The following is a 20,640-nucleotide window of genomic DNA, read 5'->3' on the forward strand; positions in this document are numbered from 1 at the left end:
CAGGACGTTATTGAAGTTAAAATTGAATGTTGGCACCAGAGTTACACTAGGATTCAGCTCTTCACCGGCTGGGGGGTTCCTCGAGAGTACTTCCAGAAACTTACGATAGCCGTTTAGCTTAGGACTCTACATGTCCGCCCTCCGCGCGAACCGACCCCAGACAATATAAAATGGAACCTCGAACATCTCGGAGCGTTTTGTCTCGCGCTCTCTGTCGCTCCAATGGCGAGCTCGGATTCTCAGCTGCAGACGGGATTTCCTCTCTTTCGGCAGCAATTCGGAGCTCTGATTAAGAAAAATTTTCTTCTCTCATGGCGACAAAGGACAACTACCTTTACTCAACTCTTCTCCTCGCTTTTCTTCATCTTCCTTATTTTCTGTATAGACAAAGCTATAGACTCTCGTTACTCCACGACTACTTCGTATCAGAATGTCTTCGATCCGGAACCTCTGGTTTCTCCCCCGATTCCTCCCTGCGAGGATAAGTTTTTCGTCAAATTGCCGTGTTATGATTTTGCTTGGAGCGGGGATAGCAGCCTGAGAATTCGGTCAATCGTGAGGAGAATCATGGAGAATAATCCTGGAAGAGAGATTCCTGACAGCAAGGTATTGCCTTTTGAGTTTAGACTTACGAAACTTCGGAAGAAACTTGATTTATTTTCCGCTCCTTTCATGAATGAATCAGTGAACGTGTTGTTTCTGAAATTTTCGGATTTAAAAGTCTTTAAAAGAACATTGGTTTCTTACTTTTATGGGTTTTAATGAATTTTGTGATAAGATCGTGCCTTTTTGCAACAAAGGAAGTTTATGTACCATGGAATCTGAAAGGAGTTCTGACTTCCAAGGTAGAACTGCTTGAAGTTTTCTGATATGGAAAGTGGGTGGTAGGATTCAAATATTTAGACTGGGGGACTTCTTAATCTTTTCTCTGCAATGGATAACGCTGATTTTCACGCGCACAGGTTAAATCCTTCCGGACACCAGCTGAAGTAGATGCTTGGCTTGAAGCGAATCCCATGCACTGCCCAGGAGCCCTGCATTTTGTGGAAAGAAACTCAACTGTCATTAGCTATGGCATTCAAACGAACTCCACCCCTGTAGCTAAGCGAGGGCAATTTGAGGACCCCACCTTCAAGTTTCAAATACCTCTCCAGGTTGCTGCTGAGCGTGAAATTGCCAGGACCCTTATCGGAGGTCGAGCTGACTTGTGATTCTCTTTAGTTTCGACCATTAGAAATTTTTTGTATTTACATTCTTGTTGTTATTGAAAGACTGCAGGACATAAGAGTGAAACTTTCTGCTCTGCTCTGCTCGTTTTGTTCTAAATTTCTAACTTCTGTATCCTGATTTCTTTCAATTTTTTAGTCGTTTGAGTAGATTAATATACCTACTTTTTTTTCTTTTTGATAATTCTAATAATACATTATGCTAGTTTTAGCCTTTTTCTTTCTTTCACTGCTGCCTCTAACTCACGCTAACCTGCTTGTACAGTTACTAATTTTAGCTGGGTCGTTGGATTCAAGGAATTTGCACACCCGGCTATAGCAACATTCTCTGCTGTTGGGACTGCAGGACCCACCTTTTTCCTTGCGATTGCCATGTTTAGTTTTGTTTTCCAGATGAGCTCATTGGTTACTGAAAAAGAACTTAAACTTCGTCAGGTACATATTAAATGTCTTAATTATGTGACAAATTCAAATTTTCATCATGGATTTTCCACCCCAAGTTGAAATCAGATTTCCCATATTTGTCTCAAGTGCTCTATTCTAGACTCTAGTGGTAAAGAAGTTGAATGGATTGACAGGGAATTTTTTGAATTTGCAGGCAATGTCTATGATGGGTCTCTATGAATCTGCCTACTGGCTATCATGGCTTACATGGGAAACCTTTTTGGCACTTATATCTTCAATGCTGTCTGTACTATTTGGGATGATGTTTCAGTTTGACTTCTTCCTTCATAACAGTTTTGTCATTCTTTTCCTCGTTTTTTTCCTCTTCCAGTTCAATATGGTAAGTTTCTGAGTTTCCTTACTCAATGAATTAAGCCTGTAGTTTCTTGAGAGCATGAAATAGATTGAATCTCATGGAAGTTCATTCTTATTTTCTCCATGACATGGCTCCATCTCAACATTTTTGCAGACTGGTTTTGCTTTCATGATTTCAGCTTTCATTAGCAAGTCAGCATCTGCCACTACCGTTGGATTTTCAATTTTTATTATTGGCTTCTTGACACAGGCAAGTTTCTGCTGTTAATATTGCCAAACAAACATTTTTTACCAAAGACTCTGAAGTTATCTTTGCTCTTTGCAGCTTGTTACAACATTCGGATTTCCATATAATAATGAGTTCTCGAAGACATATCGTGTTATCTGGTCATTTTTTCCTCCTAATCTTCTTTCCAAGGCACTTAGTTTGCTCGGGGATGCAACAGCAACTTCTGAAAACCCAGGGATTAGTTGGAATCGACGAGCAGAATGTCCTTTCAATGATCATGACTGCGTGATTACTATTGTATGTTAAAAGAAATTATAAGCTAGCCAGTCATCACATTTGCAGTATACACAATACGTTATTTTTTGTTTTGGATTATTTCAAATAAACCTAAGAATGAGTTATTTCAGTACCATTGTGGATAGCTACCTGATAAAGTGATATGTTTTTATTACAGGATGGTATTTATAGATGGCTTATTTCTACATTCTTTCTTTGGTTTCTCTTGGCCATCTACTTTGACAACATACTTCCAAATCCCAATGGTGTCAGAAAATCTGTGTTTTACTTTTTGAAGCCTTCATACTGGACAGGGAATGGTGGAGACAAGGTTGAAGGTAATTGACCCTGGATACCAGATACCCTTTGTGAGACATCTCTACTTGATTAGGGATCATGAGTGTTGTTCTGTTCATTATTTCAGAAGGAAGCCTATGCACTTGCATGAGTTCAATTCCTCCTTTAGATCATATAATCCCAGATGATGAAGATGTCCTTGAAGAGGAAACAAGAGTAAAACAGCAAGCAACTGAAATTGAACTTGAACCAAATATTGCTGTGCAAATACGTGGTCTCACAAAGACTTATCCTGGCACGACAAAGATTGGTTGTTTTAAATGTCATAGGACATCCCATTTCCATGCAATTAAGGTACAAACAACCAGTTCTATTTTATACTTGGGAATTGTTATAACAGTATTTATGTTTACAAGCTAAAAGCTTGAAATAAATTGATATTATCCTACTTTGTGGAGGGGTTGAGGCCCTCTCCTTCTGACTCTCATGGGGAGGGGAGCAGAGTGCTGACCCTCCACTTTCCTTCTTCCTGATGTTGCGAGGAAGTGGAAAAGGTTCCCTTTCGTGTCCCCCCCCCCCCAAACAACAAAATGCTTGTTTTTTTGTCTTTTTTAAAATTAATAAAATTTAAAATGGGTAAATAAGTCTTTTTTATTTAAAAAGCTACGGGTTAGAGTGCAATAATTTTTTAAATTAGGGGGACCAGTGTAATTTATGATTTGTTAGAGGGTGAGAGTAATTTTGTCATTTTCTATACGCTTGACTGTAATTAACGAATTTATGTTTTGTTTTTTTATCATTCATGAACATATAATCAGGGAATATGGGTAAACTTTGCAAAGGATCAACTATTTTGCCTTCTTGGACCCAATGGAGCTGGAAAGACAACTGTTATTAATTGCTTGACTGGTATAACACCAGTAACACGGGGAGATGGTAAGGTTGCTATTGCATGTTCTTCATTTCTGTGATCTCATTTTATGTCAATATTGAGCAACACTTTCATATCCAGCTTACGGAACACTTTACACAAACAGCATTAATCTACGGGTATTCCATCCGAAGTGCTGTTGGCATGTCAAGCATCCGAAGGTTGATCGGAGTTTGCCCTCAGGTGCTCCCTATTATATAATTGTATTTGGTATCTGGTTAAATAACATATTATATAGCCTCGGAATTTTGGGATTTATTGGAAACTAGAGCTTATAGTTGCCTTTTACTTTCACAGTTTGACATTCTATGGGAAGCCCTATCAGGGCAAGAGCACCTCCATCTCTTTGCAAGTATTAAAGGCCTGCATCCGGTTTCAATCAAAACGGTACAACCTGGTGAACCTAATTGATCTAGATTGATATTTACACTTGGGTTCTGTTGGAATAAATTAGTCAGATTTTCCCTTATTTTGACTACTTTTGTTAGGTTTTACTTCTCTAAATTCTTTGGCTTATTTTTCTACTTGTTTCTCACTTGAAAGAATATTTCTCTTACTGTTACAGGTGGCAGAAAAAGCTTTGGCAGAAGTAAAACTTAATGATGCAGCCAAACTTCGAGCTGGGAGCTATAGTGGAGGAATGAAGCGCCGCCTCAGTGTAGCAATAGCTCTTATTGGGGACCCTAAATTAGTTATTTTGGATGAGCCGGTAGGAAGATCATGGAATCAAGCATCTATTTTCTATGTTCCTTTTGTACGCTTACCATTGTTTGAATGAATAAACACACACAACTTTGGTTTCGTTTGCCCATGAATCTTTATGCCATACCCATTCGTATTTTTATTCTATATCTTGATGCTCCTCTCCAATTTTCAGAAGCATTTAAACTTTTTTTTTTTTTTTGAATCATCAAAACTAGCTTAAATGCAACTAGCAATAGCTATCCAGTAGATAAATTTTCTTCCTGTTTAGGTTTTCATTTCATGTGCTTCTCAATAACTTCAGCATTTTGTTTGCAGACAACTGGCATGGATCCAATTACTCGGAGACATGTGTGGGACATCATTGAAAATGCCAAAAAAGGGCGAGCCATTATATTGACAACTCACTCGATGGAAGAAGCTGACATACTGAGTGACAGGATAGCTATCATGGCAAAGGGAAGACTTCGTTGCATTGGGAACTCAATCCGATTAAAGTCACGGTTTGGGTCTGGCTATATTACTAGCGTGAGTTTCTCTGGCGGTACTCCTGGGCAAACCCCCAGTGCTTCCAGCGAAACAGGTGCAACTGAACATCAACTGGAGACTGTAAAGCAGTTCTTCAAAAATGTATGGCAGAAAACCATAAGGTCTTCTATACCATTTTGCTAAGAAAGTAAAGAAGTGAGTGGTGACTGACATAAGATTTGATTTAATTGGCAGCGTTTGGATGTGGTACCCAAAGAGGAAAACAGAAGCTTCCTGACATTTATCATCCCACATGAGAAAGAGGAACTGTTGATTGTAAGTTCTGTTTATTGCTTATGATTTCATTTAAAGGACTTAAAAAGCTGTGTGAATCCCAAAACATTTTTCAGCTACCTGCAAGGCTAGAAGATGAAATTTACCATTGCTATTGCATAAAGTGGCTTACTTGCTAGGCTTTATTCATAGGTGACACCTATCTTTTGGCTGATTGTTTGTAGGGATGTCCACCTGTTATAAGTTCACACTTTTATTCTTTCTAGTGATCAGCTAAATGAACTCTGTCTTCTGTATCATTCGCTTGTTCTGTTGTTATATTTCATATCAATTTCCTTACAATTATATTCTTTTGCAGAGTTTTTTTGCTGAGCTCCAAGATAGAGAAAGAGAGTTTGGGATCTCAGATATCCAACTTGGTCTCACAACTCTGGAAGAAGTGTTTCTGAATATTGCAAAGAAAGCAGAGCTAGAAGATGCTTTGGCTGAAGGCAGAGGGGTGCCTCTAACATTGGATTCTGGCATGTCCCTTGAGGTAAAGTCACTTGACCCACTTGTTAATAGTTATTTACTATTAGGCACAGTGGCCCTACTCATGGAAGACAATTGCTTGCAAGAAGAATGTAGAAGCTCAAATGCAATCATGTGCATGAATTAGTTAAAGAACTTAGCAACTACACATTTAAATTTTAAAACGGTTCAACCTTTCGCACGAATAATTCTACAATATATACATACATACAGTTCAGGATTAATGTTGATACTCTTGGAGTAAGCTAGTCGTACTGAACTTAATAGAAAAGGCAATTCCTTTTTGATGGACCTGTAACCGCCTCATGACTATTACCATCAAATTGGCATTCTCTAACAAAAGGTAGGAGCATGAACAGACTTAGACTTGTTTGGGGAATGTGAGACTCAAATACGAGTTAATGCTTTAAACCTTCAGATGTCTCTTCTCACTGAACAACAAGAAGTAAATTACATATCCATCTTTCAGAGGACTTGAATTACAAAACGATTTTGTTTATGGACCAAGTTAATATCTATACCAGGAATAGTTTCTGTTAGGAAAACCAATAATGAGCTATTGAATGACTCAATAAATATATGCTGATGATACTTGCCCCTCTGTAATTGTACAGGTACCTAGTGGAGCCAGGTTTATTGGGATTCCAGGAACAGTGACCACAGAGAACCCACAAGGTCTCATGATAGAAGTCTACTGGGAGCAGGATGAAGCTGGAGCACTCTGCATTTCAGGTCATTCGTCCGAAACCTCTATTCCTCCAAATGTTCAACCGGTTGCAGTTGCTCCCACGTCCCAGCATGGTTTCCTTGGTCGATCAAAACCTGTACGGGGTTTTGTGATTGATCCAAATCAAATTCAAGCTCCTAATGGCAGGTAAGTGTCACTGTTTAAAGAATTGCATGTACGTTCCTAATGGAGCAAAGACATGCCTCTATCTCTTTGTATAGATATACACACATAACCTTATTCGTGTCAATGTTGTCATTGTTTTTACTTTATTGGTGGCAATGCTACTGCCATAATTGTTAGTTTCATGCTCTCAGAATAAAATGGAAAATGAAAGCTTTGTTATCATATGCTTCAAGATTGAGATAGAGAGAGAGTCATATGTTTCAGAGCAAATCCCATTACTCCCAAACCAATATTCTACTCCCTAGCATGAAATTAAATACGACAGCTTATGGGTTTTTTGGATTTCAGATATAGCCGTGTTTGAGCCTAATTTTTTTTTTATTGTCAAAATAGGCACGCTTACTATGGATAATCTTGTCATCCATAGGCTGAGAAAAACAAGTTTCAATTTCTTGCGTTTCTAATGTAGTAGCTCAGAGAGTAGTTCTGTTTAGAACAAACATCGAATTCAAGGCAGAATCCAATCTTATAAAAATCGACCCAATCATCGACATCGTTGATTAATTCGTAATGATATCAATAGGACATAATTTTTATTAAAAACTGAAAAATAAAAAAATGATAGAGGTGTTGATGGAGTGGTGACTGGAGAAGTGATCCCCTCTGCAACAAAACTAGATGAAAGAAAAGCCCAAGAAATTTTTAGCTACCTGTCAAAGCTTCCAATGTGTTTTTCGTTTTGGTATTTCTTTTTTTCCTCCTCTTGTTCTCTTTCATGCTTTGCTTCTTTTTCTTATTTCCAACAAGTGAAACTTGGGCACGAAGCCACTAAGACACCCACGAGTCCTAACTAAGAAACTTGCATGTTTTGGCTCACGACTCCATCAGCATTTCAAGCTAAGACCGTCATACAAAAGTAAACTTCTTGACTGCTATCAACAATAGAGAGGGGTTTAAGCATTACCTGTTTAGAATGGAGAGTCTATAAGCCTAAGAAGCTGGGTGACCTCAGCATAGAAAAATAGGGGAAATTTGATCATTATCTCAATTACCAAGCTGTAGTATATGAAGATGGGCCTATTGACAATTTGATGACTCCCTTCCCCTTTGCTAGGAACAACCAGATATTTTTCTTTTGGGGATGATTGGGTATCAGCTTCTGTACCCTTTCCGGTTTCAAGACTAATCTCCCAAGAGCTCGGAATAGCCATGCCAAAGCTGGGTAGGATTATATTCCAGCCTCTGCATAGCTCACATTCTATGGGGAATCTAGCTAAAGAGAAATCATAGGCACTGAACAAAAAACACACTAGGTGCAGAAAAATGTCACCTGAGTTGGCCTTGGGACACTGGTTGAAAGACTTAAATTTTTGTAACTGCACTTGGAAACAATTGTAGCTATTCAAAATTCGACCAAAATATAAAATCGTATTCACCAAATTACTCTTAAATCAATACAATTTTCAGGAAGATCCAACTGCACTCTTCTCAGAAGTAGCAGTTCCCAGGAGTAGAGCTTCTAGAAAGAGCGTGTCTCACCAAAGAAATAACGAAACTTAGACAGTATTCAAAGAAAAGACTACAAAAGACTGAAGAAACAATGGAGTGCATCCACCATCGGCCAGACATTAAAATATCACAGAAAGATGTTTCAAGTTTCGATGATGAGAAGTCACATACTATATGGTGGATCACAGACACTTGACGAGCAGGTCCTCAGCCGTTTGCATTGGACAAAAAGGGAGAAGAGATGAGATTCTAGTTCAAGCCAATTAAATCAAATCTCTCAACAGATTAAACATCTCTATACAAGGCACTCGAAATTCACAAGTCCTAGACATATGAGGTCAACCATCTCGGCACACCACAACCCTGTTTGTTATTCATCAGTCACACATTTAGGTTTTACATCAGAATTTTACATCATAAACACACCTATGCAAACAAAATACAACATAAAAATCGCAATAATTAACCCTTTAAACAACGCTTCACCTGGACATCTTCCTTTTGGCTACAATCACCTTCTCCACTCTGTTATCACCTTCTCTGCAATTCAACAGTAACTCTTAGATAACATCCAAGATTCATATGGCACGAGACATTTGACAGTGGAATTAAATTCAGAATGCTGGTAAGTAGCTTCCTGAAAACTAAACAAGCATTTATTATACAAACGGATAATGCTGCAGCTATATATATATAATCCATTACAGTCAAGATACTTGTTTTTAACTTTTTTTTCTTTTTCATCAATACTTGCATTTCATCATAATATACAAAAAATAAAGCTTGTCTTTAGGGTCTGAAAATGACTTTCCAAAATCATATCTGGAATAAAAAATAAAATAAATTAAGTGAAGCAAATTTGAAAGAAGAAATTAAATCAAATTAAAAAATTGACTCAATCATCACATGGTCCAGGATTTTATTGTGATGCTATAGGTGCAGGTCTCACAAGGTTAAGGATTGTAGTGTGCATGAGTCAATCAACACTTGGAAGGGGAAGAAGAAGAAGAAGAAGAAGAAGAAGAAGAAAAAGAAAAATGTGATAGAAAAGCTAAAAAAGTTCAAGTGGAGAAAGTAAAAAATTTTGGTCTTGAGTATTAAAAGAACCAAATAAAAAAATAAATAAATACGTATGTGTAACCCAAACTAGCCTTAATTTAATAGCAAGTCTATTCTTTTACTTTTCTTTTTTGTCTCTTCTTTTCCTCACCAGCAAGATCATCTTTGTCATGCAACTTGAGAAATACAAAGCTAGAAATAACTACAGGAATATACTCTTGACTGACGCAAGTCAGGAACCCAAGGAGCAAAAACCAGAAAGAACAAGCAACATAGGAAAAGAACACTTACCATTCCCATCTCTAGAAGACAACAGTGATCGGTCACTTCTGTTTCCTCCCTTGCCACTTCCTTGAACCAACCTCTGGGACCGCATTGATGGTGAATTCACTTTGCCATTTGTAGAAGTTGGCAGAGAATGTCTCCTAGTAAAACCATTCTTCTCAGTAGCATCTGAGCCAAACCTTGGTGAGCCTTGGCCTCTCAGTTTTGCCTTCGCAGATTCTGTAGCCGCCATGTAACTCGGAAGGGATGGAGTACTTGGCAGATCATTTTCATCTGCCTTGGTAGACAAAGATGCCCTCCTCTTACTTGTTTTAATGTTTTCTTGGCCAATTTGGTCCTCCTGAGATTTTAATTCTCCATTTGTCAAAGGCACACTGGCATCATTTCCTCTGTTTTCTGATGGAGGTAACTGGACCGCTGGTTGATCATCATGTAAAGCATCTTTTGGCCAATCTTCATCTGCAATTGACTTCACAGCAGTACTTTCCACTTCAGGAGGTTTCATTGAAGCTACAGGAACTTCTTTCTTCATCTTCTCTGCAGAATCCCCTATGGAATGATCCAAAACATCAGATGGAGGGCTTGGTGCCTTTCTCACACCGCGTTTTGGTCTCTCAGGTTCAAGTTCCTGCCTATCAGAAGAAGGCTCTACGGTGGAGGCAGAAACCCTTCGCAAATTGCGCTTTACCTTTTCAAGCTCACCCTGTGGATTTTCTAGAGCAGAATCCACAACTGGGGAACTCGACACTTTTCGCAGGTTGCGTTTCGGTTTGTCATTTTCAGAGGTCAACTGAGTTGAACCAGAGGACTCAATGCTAGTTGAAATATTCCTTCGGACATTGCGCTTAGGTCGACCAGGCTCTCCACCATCCAAGCCTTGTTTCCTCTGCGACTCTGGATCCATTGCCACTTTCTTTGCTGGTGAAATTGATATCCAGAACCGGACCAAGGTCCAGCGCTCTAGCCAATTCCATGCCGAATTTACTTCTCCTTTAGCATAATGAACCCGCAGGGGCAAGGCAGTAGGAGACGGAGCAAGAAGCTAACAGAAAGTACAGAAGAACTGAGAAAATGGTGCAGCATGTAATGGAGACAGATAAGGAGTAGAAACATTATACAATTTCTTAAAGTAAGTAGTGTTGCAACGTATGAATAATCATGACATGGATACTTGTGAACTATTGGAGATAACAACAAGAATGAGATAAACAGGCAACTACTCATCAAATTACACATTCTGTTACCAAACTGATGGTAACACATGAAGCTCAACTTACTTTGCAAATAAATGCATTTGTTGACAGTTTATCCCTCTGAACTGATGCATCCAAAGGCTGGACCTCCTGACAAGGAATGAAGCAACTACTCTTACTAAAAGTGAGACAGCCAAACTAACCAACAATCACTGAGAACAATGTTCACACAAAGACTGCAGACAAAGAGCCAACAATTAAAAAATGGTTACATAATGATGTATCTTTTCTTATTATACATACACACAAATATCTGAATTCATCTGTCTAAATTTCTCACAAATAGCTTCTTTTCCAGTATCTCTCTTGGTCCAGAGAGAAGAGATTCATTACATGGTTAGAAAAGACTAAGGTTCTGTGACCCAACCTCAGGATCTGACATGGACCTCATAAAATTCTGGTCAGGGCAGTCCAAGTGAAACCGATTCTCCTGAGTCAAGAGGCCAGAGTCAGGGGCGACTCAAAGCAAGTACACGGGGCAAGTCCGACCTCTAGACTGAATTCAACCTCCCCCAAAAGCAGGTCCACCATCCACCTGGCTGATTCACAGGTTAAAACTTCTATTTTACAACTCAGGATTTCATGGGGAGGGTGAGTTGATATCAGGGTTTAGGGAATGGATGGAGGACCATTCCTTTACAATTCTTCAATAGAAGTTGTAAAATAAAATAACTCTTGGTCAAAACTTGATTCTTTACAACTCCAAACACAACTCTTCAAAATACCTTGGATCTCCATAAAAGAGAAATCTGAAAGGGCAGGCAATGAGATTTTGTTGGATGGGTTCTTAGCTTGCCTTCTAAATAGATCCACAGAAAATATATCAAACAGAGAGCAGGAAAAATATAATCATCCTTTTTATTACTTGTGACAGCTTTTGCTTAGTCACTATGACCACTACAAACTCCAAATGTTATTTCCATTAAGATCTAAGCAAGTAGTATAATTTTTCTTTTGAAATAGAAGCAAACAGATATTTAAGGTAGAGAATTAGTATGAATGAGGGGTAAGTTACCGAATTCTTTCCCTGAATCTTTTTTCTGTATGTTTCAAGCCCCAGATCAGAATGCCTCACTCTTCGACCTCGAACCAGTGCCTGAAACTTAACAATTCCATGCAAACAATAGAGAGTGGCAATAGCTTGTCTCCTCACCAAGTGACCACGAACTAAGGCTTGCAGCCTTATGATACCTCTTAGTGCCCGAAATGCCCTGCGAGCCTGAAAAATTTTATGCTCAAGTTAGCCTATACTGCAAAATTACTATTTCAGAGAATGCACCTGCAGAAATAGAGTTGAGGTCCACAAAAAAAAAAAAAAACTATGCAAAATACAGTCTTTTCCAGATGTTAAAAGTAAGCATAAGATGTATGAAATCTACCAGATAACCTCTGAAAGCTGCCTGTGCTTTTATAACGGCTTGCTCTTCTCTGAGTCTCTCAGGACCATGAGATACCACTGAACCTACAGGTCCTTGAGTTTGTCCAGCATGATTGACTCCAGTGCAAGGTACTAGTAAAGGTACACCGGTTTCCAACTCCAAGACCCCACTTCTGTCACTGGTCACAGGTAGTGGACGTGAGATGGAGGGAGAATCTGAACACACTTCAGCTGTTGGTCCCTTACTTGTAATCCAAACCTCTTTATCATTTCCCGGTTTCTTTGCACATGAGTAGCAAGATTGATTAGAAAGCCACCATCATAGTTAACATACATGCAGTGCTCTGCAACTTTATGTTTTTGTGAGAACGTGATAAATCAAGTAAGCTGTACTTAGCCAAAAATCCAGTTCACATGATACATTTTGAAGACAAGCTTTCTGGTTCATTACAAATGGGAACAGAAGAAGCCCAGACATATAGTTGACCAAACATTGGCTTCTTTTTTAGTTTTTTGACACAATAATGAAAAGATGTCATTAAGAATCAAATATAATTGAACTAAATAATCGAACAGTTAAAACCAACAAGTTCTCAGAAATAGATGATAGATGGACAAACGGGCAGACGGACATGCAAATAGATACATAAATAGATATAAACATCCTAAGTTTTATGGACATTATGGTCAACAATAGCTTAAATATCTCTTAGCCAAAAAGATAATATTTCCATCTTTTTGAGTCAACACTACATCCTGGTGATAGGTACCAACAGACGTAGCATCCCAACACTATTCCTCACATGCAACCCACAAGAAAACAGATATACTAATTTTACTGCCAGCTGAAGGCAAATGAAGGCTAACAGCAAATCTTTCTCTAATATTGTTAACTACAAACTTATAAAGGATAAAATATTAAACATACAAAGGATAAAACTAGCCTTTTCATCAAACTAAATTTTTTAATATATATAGCTTCATCATTTCCATTCAATGAATGAGAAAATGTGTTAATGTAGTGAATAAGTTTATATCTCAACAACATAAACACTAATTTCAGTAACTGATCAAAGTATATTGTTTGAGACTCAGAAATTTCCAACCCAGACACAATTATCTCTTCCAAAACACACTGGTAAAAAAAATCAATATAAATTCGCTCAGAAACAAAAACTCTCTGAAAAGTTTACATCGAATATACATATGCCAAAAACCAAAACTTCAAAGAAAAACAAATCAAGTGCACAAGACAAGAAACTTGTTTAAGAGTATTGCTAAAAGAAGGAGGAAACAACCAGCCATGACAAAAGTCACTCTTTAGTAGTCTAAGAAGCATAAATAATTCAACAATCACCCGTTAGATCGAGTAGAGAATTTGATACCACATAAGATCAAACAAAGAGTTTTTTTTAATTTTGCATATACTTCACATTATTACAAGATTAAACAGAGAATTCAACAACGTACACATATGAAACCTCAGGTAGGTCAATACCCTTAGGATTTAAGTCAGAAAAAAACTAGAGGGGTTCCTCGCACAACCTCCAACTATCCAAGTAATGGGATTGTGGGATGACTCACACCTATGGCGGCATGTTTCCTAAAGATTAAGCTATAGACTACAGGACTTTGGTTATTTACAAAAGTAACTCTCTAGCATGGTTTTTTTTTTTTGCTACATCAAGTACTCTACAGTGAATAATATTCATAAAACATGAAAACGAATCTACAAAAGAATAATTAGGGGTTGACTAGGTCAACAATAATCACACCAACTGTACTTGCACGATCAAAATCAAACCTCAACTCAAGGCTAAAAGCATACCTGAGCTTCTCTTCCTTTTCCTGCAGTAGACTTGGATGATTTCTTGCCAAAAAGTAACGTCTTAAGCCATTTTCCAGGAGATTTCCCCATTGAGGAAAAGGAAGACCCTTAAATCTCCAGAATCTAGAATCAAAACCTACAGGCCAGTACAGAAGAAACACAATATAAACAAAAAAAAAATTAAAAAATATGAACTCGTCAAGAGAATCATTAACAGATTTGTTCACCATTTGAAGGATCTAACGGAACAACTGTTTGGGAATTAACTGAAAATATCTACCATTTAGAGGATCTAACGGAAAACCGAAAAGCTAAGCCAATTCGAAAACTCACTTCCAACAACTACAAACTAGAGTAAGCAACAGAAAGAAGCTCGGAAGAATGGGTACACCCAAGCAATAACAATAGTTTTCGGCCATGTATACCATCCGAAAATTTGCCAAAAACTATAACGTGCAATAAGATAGATCTCCGGGAAAAACGAAAAAGGACAAAACAACTGAAGGACTAGGATCTATAACCCAGCACAATGTTCAGTATATTGAAAAAGTAATGATCTTTAAGTGACACGCACCAAAACCTCCAATATCAACGTTCAACTCTGACGAGAATAAAAATACAAAACCCTAACACCGCATTTTTCAGCATCCTCTCCCAAAAAACCTCTGAAGAAAAAAAAACATTAGCAATGGAAAGCGTAAAAGAATAGAAGAAAAAAGACACGAAATAAAACCGGAAAGACAAGCGTGATCCACTGATAGAAGTATCTATTTCAACATAAACAACATGACCATGAATCAAACAGATCTGATACTCACCGGACCAATGCCGTTCCTCTAAACCTTCACTCCGTCATGCTTTCAACAACAAACCAAAACCAAACAGCACTCATCAGAGTCCAGAGATCTGAAGATCATATTCATAGACGAAAGAGTAAAGGAACTTTATTTAAGAAAAATATCGAAAAAAAAAGGAAAAATGTACCATCATTTCGTTTCAATTTCATTTCATGTCTGCCGTCTCAAAGACCTAAAGAGCAAGCAAAGCACACTCTGCACAAGAAAAACGCATAAAATGGAGAAACGATACCAGACACCGACGAGTAACTATTTTACTGTCCAAAGCAACCAAAATTAAAAAAAAATTAAAAAATTTTAAGGAGAGTTAAAAATCAGAAATCACACAGAGAAATACGGCGAAGTAGGTGACCGAGGCGTATGACTACGCAATACAGCTTTAGCCTTTAGCGTTAAAAGTGATTTATCTTCCAACCGTAAGGCAGTACTTTGTCAGAAGAAGCTTCTTTTCTTTTTAACAAAAGCAAGACTAAATGACTCTAGTACCCTTCCATTTGAGGTAAATTCCGACGAAGTATTTATTACGACTTCTGCAACGTTGGAAAGTGGCTGGCTGGTCCTTATCCCTGTGACGGTCCTCCCACATGGATATGATTTTCCGAGCCCATAGCAGTTCGATTTTTTTACGAAAAACTCGAATAAATTAAAAAAAATTATAAGACATGAGGCGATAAATAAGAACTTTTGAGCGGGGTAGTATAGTCATCTAAAAACGAAAAAGATCAGGGGCAAAATCGTCACATCGGTACAGAATAATAATTTATTTGTTATTATTCTCTCAAATACGATGCTTTTTCAATCCGACAGAGGACCCGGTTTCGGTACCGTCAGAGATTGATTGAGTAATCTTAACTAATTCGAATAAAATGCCACTACCGGAGATTGTATTTACCGGAACGCCACCAGTCGGGGAGGGGGTACCCTGTTCGACCTGGGGGCGTCGTGGGAATAATGATCGAATCATGAGATGCCGAACAATATCTAAACAAATATAGCGAGGTAGAGGGCCCACCTAATTTTCGGGCCTCCCTTCTCTACCCCTTCTAATGAGATTCCTCACCAGAAGACAATAGAGGAAATAACACTGGGAAGGTGGGAAACATGTGGGGTCCTGCCTTAACGTTTCTCACTCGTATACAAGAGGGACAAAAAATAGTTTATATATGATATATATGTAGGTATATTTAAGGATTTTAATATGTTCTCTTTTAGCCATATACTTTATGTCAATGTATTTGCTTCGATTTTTACTATTATTGTTTTTGGCCATAAAAACAACAATCCAATGTTTTTCTTTCCAATTGAGGAGAAAAGCGAAAAAGTTTTTTTTGGCTCATTTTCTTTAATTATATTATTAGGTGAAATACTCATATCCATCACATATAATAAGAAACATAAAGGTGAAAAGGTTGCATATTATAATGTCACGATCGATTGGATAAACATTCCCTTCAAGCTTCAATAAGGTTCTCATTCTAACAAAGTAACCCAAAATGATGAGAGATTTGATTAATTAAAACAGAGGGCCAGGAGATTGAAGCCCCTCCTCCACCGCCACAGTTATTCTTAAACCTTTCCAACCTGCTTAATGACAAACTTGAGTGGTTGTGTCGGGTCAGTAGGGCCAACGGTGCTGCGCCTGGGAGGGAGAGCGGAACCCCCTTGTTAGGTGATGGTTCGGTGTCAATTGTCATGGGAGGAGAGGAATTCGGATCAGGCTGGTCTGATTCGGCATGCGAGTATCCAATAAGAATGAAGATACACCGATATAAGTACAATTAGGGATCCGAGGACACTTGCTACCCATGTGGGACCATGGTTTAGGTTAACCTTACCACTATCAATTATTGGCGAGACGGGTCGCATTGCCACCAGTGATTCGTGACACAAACGTGGCGACCGGCTACTGGTTACTGGTTACAGCTCCCCATGACGACGAGGCATTTAACACGTCTGCACGACGTTACAGTTTGAATTTCGAAATTCGAATCGAGGGCTGTGGACTGGCTTTGGCGTGGGGCCCCAGGACGCGGCTGCAGCTTCAAACTTAAGCCAACGTTTCTGGGGTTTTACCTATTTTTAATGCTACTTGGACCGTTAATGGCTTTAGTTTGAATTCTCTGGATGCCTCTTTTCCCGCTCAAACGCATTACCATGTTTATGCAATTATATACCATCCCTGAAACCTAACTTCTTCACCCCTGAACTTAGTGCCTTTTCGATCTCTGTCTTTTTCTCTGTGATTCTCAAGCATGGATGCTGCAAAAGATCAATCCGCGGGTTCTGGTAATTTCTTTCCTCTGTGTTTTTCTTCGGCTGGTTTTTTGTGGTTTTTTTTTTTTTATCGGTGTATCCATTATCGATATGATCTTGTTTCGCTTTTTGTTTTTTTTCAGCCGCTTCAGCGATGTCATCCAAGTTGAGATATCCACTACGATCTGGGAGTAAACCCAAGTATGATAAGTCCGGTATTGCTGAGATATCGGCTTCTTCATCCGCCGGGAGGTATTTCATTTTCCCGTTTCTTTTGCCTATTAGTTTCTCCTCTTGAGTGACGTTGTCATATAATTTTTTTTTCCGGTATTATTTTAAATGGATATGCAGTGTAGCTTCAGATATTTTTATTACTGAAATTTCAAAGAAAATTTGCTACTTCCTTTTTCCGATTAAAAGTCCTGATTTTGAGTAGAGGAGACTCCGCTTTAAACCGACTGAAGATTTTTTTTTTTTGGTGAAAGAACGTAGGCTTCATTATTTTCTGTTGACAACATGTCCGCCTAAAATCTGATGGCAAGCGATCGATGATTGAGCAGTTTTTGTAGTTTTTAAAAAGTGTCACTTAAACAAAGGCTTAGTTTTTTTAGCTGATGCACTATGCCACTTCCATTTCTCCTTCATTTGACAGTCTTCTTGCTGGAACAACTGTAGTATGCCTTTTTTTGTTATCTCATGGAATGGAGATGGGGTTTCTGATTGCATTCAGTGGCCTAAACTCTTCCGTTCAAGTTTGACCTTTGATTTTTATCCATTACTGTCAGTTTTCGATCTCAACAGACGATCTTAGATCGTGCAAAGTAAAAATTGTTTTGGCTTATCGTTGTCAAAAATTAATCGGTGGTTGTCCTAAAACGGTTTTTTTTTATTTTTTATTAAAAAGCAATAACTGATTGTAGTAGTCACTGGACGAATTATCATTTTCTACATTCAGAATCTCGAGTCACATTCTGTTTTGAAAATTCGAAAAACACTTGAAGATTTTGGCTTCTCCGTCCATATAGTTTTTGCTTGTCCATCCTATAGCATTCAGCTATTTTTGATGAATTTGTGTTGCAATCTATTCCAGGGGAAGGGCTCCTTCTAATGTGAGTAAGAGTGTGAGTGTACTTGAACTATCAGCCAAAGAGAAGTCTAGCAAACCACCCCGTCGGCTTTCTATTCCTCCCAAGCCTGCTATCAGTCCAGCTCCAACGCTATCTCGTAATATTACTCCGATATCAGAATCTAGGTCTAAGAAAAGAACAGGCGGCCTCGATAAAAGCGATACACCAAAATCAGATCTTTCAATGTCAGCAAACAGGAGGAAATTCAGCATTCTTTCTTCAGTTTCTTATTGGCTGTCGCAGATTAAGTTGTCTGAATCAGCTGCCAAGCACTCAATATCACTGGGATTTTTTAAGCTTGCTCTAGAATCAGGGTGTGAGGTACGTTTTTAAGCTTACACTTTCTGCATATTGTAGTATCAAACATTTTCCCCTTTCAACTGGATTCTGATTAACTGGTTTGAAGATACAGCCCCTGCAGCGCCTGCGAGAAGAATTAAAATCATATGTTCGTCGCTACAATTTACTGGAACTTGGAGAGTCAACAAAAGAGTTACTTAAAAGTTACGACATAGTTGAAGATTTGGGAGAGGTTCAGGTTTCTGAGACTTGTTCTCAGGGACCTGATTCATCCGATGAAGATAGCCGTATGTTTTCCTCAGCTGGCGCAGGGAATTTAAAACCCAAGTCCTTGAATTCCGAAAATATTCCTGCTTCTGCGGATACTGAAATGGTTAAAAAAGAGAATCTACAAACGAGACTCCCTGTTTCGGGGAACAAGTCAGCAATTAACAGAACCTCCATAAACCGGAGTTCTGTTAAGGGTAATAATCAAAATCTTCCGAGAAAATCTCAGAGGCCCACTAGGGGGCAGCTTTCTAATATAGAACGGGGAAGGAAGAACAAATCTGAGAAGAAACCTACTCTTGTGGAAGGTAAGGGTGTTTTGGGGCATTTGTCGAATAATTAGTTGTATAGAGGCTAATCCACCAAATTATGTGAGTCAATTATGTGAGTCAATTATGTCAAGCCTGCCAAATATTCATATTACATTCAGCTACCATTACTAATGGTGTATGAGTCCCATATAAATCAATTCTCTCTGTACTTTCAAATTGTTTTCTCTGAGTTTGAGTCATTTCGTGGCCTAATCAGAAAAACTTATTCTGCAGATTCTGCTAATGAGGTGGCTAAGGAGGAGGAGATTCAGCAAGAAGATAAGGAAAACCTGGTACGCTCTAAAACCTTAAAGAATTCATAAATAGATTTGTTATTTTTGCAGGTGTTTAGGGGAACTAAAACTTTTACCTGAATTTTTTTTTTTTGCCCTACAAATAGTTATAGGGGGATAGGAAAATGTTTTCCTATTGCTTCAGTAAGAAACAAGGAAAAACTTAACCAAGAAGCCCCAAATTTGAGAAAATCTATCAGAAGAAATAGAAGTTCTGTTATTTTGGTTTCAGATGAGCAAACTGATGGGTCAAATTCTGATTTTCCTCCTTTCTTCTCCTTTTGTTTTTTTCTTTTGCTAGAATGTTTCAGAGATTGGGGTGACCGAAGTAGCTGCTGAAGTTTAGATTATGACACATATTTCATGTGAAAAGTTATTGGAAGTACATATTTTTTCTTTGCTTTTTCGGTTGGGGATTTCTCTTGAAAATTTTATAAAGAGAATGGGAAGTGTTTGAGCGTGAGTTTGAGCATGGTGTGACAGTGAGAAGTGCTGTTTGTCTTGCTACTATCTGTATTGTTTATTCATGTTATTATACTTTGAACAGCGATTGATGGTTCTGTCAATGTCCGGTGGTGGTGACTCTTTGATATGTACTGTGTGACAGTAAAACTTGAAGACTGAACCATCCATTTATGTCGGCAGCAAAGTAAATTCAGTAGCTGTTCGTCCTTTCATTATAATTGCCTTATGTAAATTGTAAACATAATAGTTACGTTGGAGGTGATGGATCTTTACTTGGTGTCGGCAGTGTTGGTTTCAATTGCCTTGCAAATCCCTTCTTGTCTTTGTCACCAGGGTAGGCCCTCCCCTCTTTTTGTCAGATTTACGAATTGAACCATCAAATTTGATTGAACTGGTAAGTTGAGGCATCGAGTCCCATTGTTCTGGGTTCAACTGAGCATATTGATTCTTATAGCATTGGTGGGACCTACTTAATGAGCTTGGCCTCCAGTTGGTAAGGATTCTGGATTATACCTCTCCCTTGCCAAAATTGGAGGGACTTTCAGTTGGGCAGGCAGTGCGAGAGGTTCCCCATGGTTCCCTCCACTTTACGTAGGCGTAATTGGAGTAAATTTTGGCTTCCTTTTTGTTTATAGATATTATACCGTATTAACATAAAATGATTTATAAAATAACAGTCCCCACTATTTGTATATACCGTTTAGATTTGGTTAGTGCCTCTTGTTGAAAATTTATATTTCAGAAATAGTTAGAAATATTTTTCTTAGGAAACACATTTTCAAGAAATTTTTAGATAAAATTCTATTAATGATTTATCAGGAAATTACATGGAAATTTTTTAAAAAATTAAGGAAAATTCAATAGATCTGTTGATATATTTTTTAGGGAA

At 38.2% G+C, this 20,640-nt stretch overlaps 3 protein-coding genes across 5 annotated transcripts; 2 read left to right on the forward strand and 1 right to left on the reverse strand.

Annotated features, from left to right (window-relative positions):
* Positions 1-84: 84 nt before the first annotated feature.
* LOC137945448 (ABC transporter A family member 2-like) lies at positions 85-6,760 on the forward strand. Its single transcript, XM_068791342.1, has 16 exons — positions 85-606; positions 963-1,194; positions 1,492-1,661; positions 1,825-2,010; positions 2,140-2,235; positions 2,311-2,511; positions 2,669-2,828; positions 2,915-3,141; positions 3,606-3,723; positions 3,825-3,901; positions 4,016-4,105; positions 4,284-4,427; positions 4,739-5,050; positions 5,144-5,224; positions 5,541-5,717; positions 6,328-6,760. The coding sequence occupies exons 1-16, from the start codon at positions 223-225 to the stop codon at positions 6,589-6,591; spliced, it is 2,919 nt and encodes a 972-aa protein (XP_068647443.1). The 5' UTR covers positions 85-222; the 3' UTR covers positions 6,592-6,760.
* A 1,557-nt stretch (positions 6,761-8,317) lies between these two features.
* LOC137945452 (protein IQ-DOMAIN 31-like) lies at positions 8,318-14,962 on the reverse strand. Of its 2 annotated transcripts, XM_068791350.1 has the most exons (9): positions 14,863-14,962; positions 14,697-14,735; positions 14,453-14,543; positions 13,879-14,014; positions 12,052-12,330; positions 11,688-11,891; positions 10,697-10,762; positions 9,426-10,461; positions 8,318-8,615 (listed from the first exon to the last, which is right to left on the reverse strand). In XM_068791350.1, exons 4-9 carry the CDS (start codon positions 13,966-13,968, stop codon positions 8,587-8,589), a joined length of 1,704 nt encoding a protein of 567 aa, XP_068647451.1. In that variant the 5' UTR covers positions 13,969-14,014; positions 14,453-14,543; positions 14,697-14,735; positions 14,863-14,962; the 3' UTR covers positions 8,318-8,586. The 2 variants fall into 2 exon arrangements, with proteins under 2 accessions (XP_068647451.1, XP_068647450.1); XM_068791349.1 differs by lacking the exon at positions 14,453-14,543.
* Positions 14,963-16,848: 1,886 nt separating this feature from the next.
* On the forward strand, positions 16,849-19,906 carry LOC137946993 (uncharacterized). Of its 2 annotated transcripts, none has more exons than XM_068793286.1 (6): positions 16,849-17,021; positions 17,132-17,240; positions 18,079-18,436; positions 18,528-18,990; positions 19,228-19,286; positions 19,834-19,906. In XM_068793286.1, exons 1-6 carry the CDS (start codon positions 16,988-16,990, stop codon positions 19,888-19,890), a joined length of 1,080 nt encoding a protein of 359 aa, XP_068649387.1. In that variant the 5' UTR covers positions 16,849-16,987; the 3' UTR covers positions 19,891-19,906. The 2 variants fall into 2 exon arrangements, with proteins under 2 accessions (XP_068649387.1, XP_068649388.1); XM_068793287.1 differs by having other exon boundaries at positions 16,854-17,021; positions 19,588-19,852.
* Positions 19,907-20,640: the final 734 nt, after the last annotated feature.

Source organism: Aristolochia californica, unplaced genomic scaffold, assembly GCF_029961685.1.
Source record: "Aristolochia californica isolate CCGP_79_NKW_82.1479 unplaced genomic scaffold, dmAriCali1.0.hap1 SCAF_12, whole genome shotgun sequence".
NCBI classification, from domain to species: domain Eukaryota; kingdom Viridiplantae; phylum Streptophyta; class Magnoliopsida; order Piperales; family Aristolochiaceae; genus Aristolochia; species Aristolochia californica.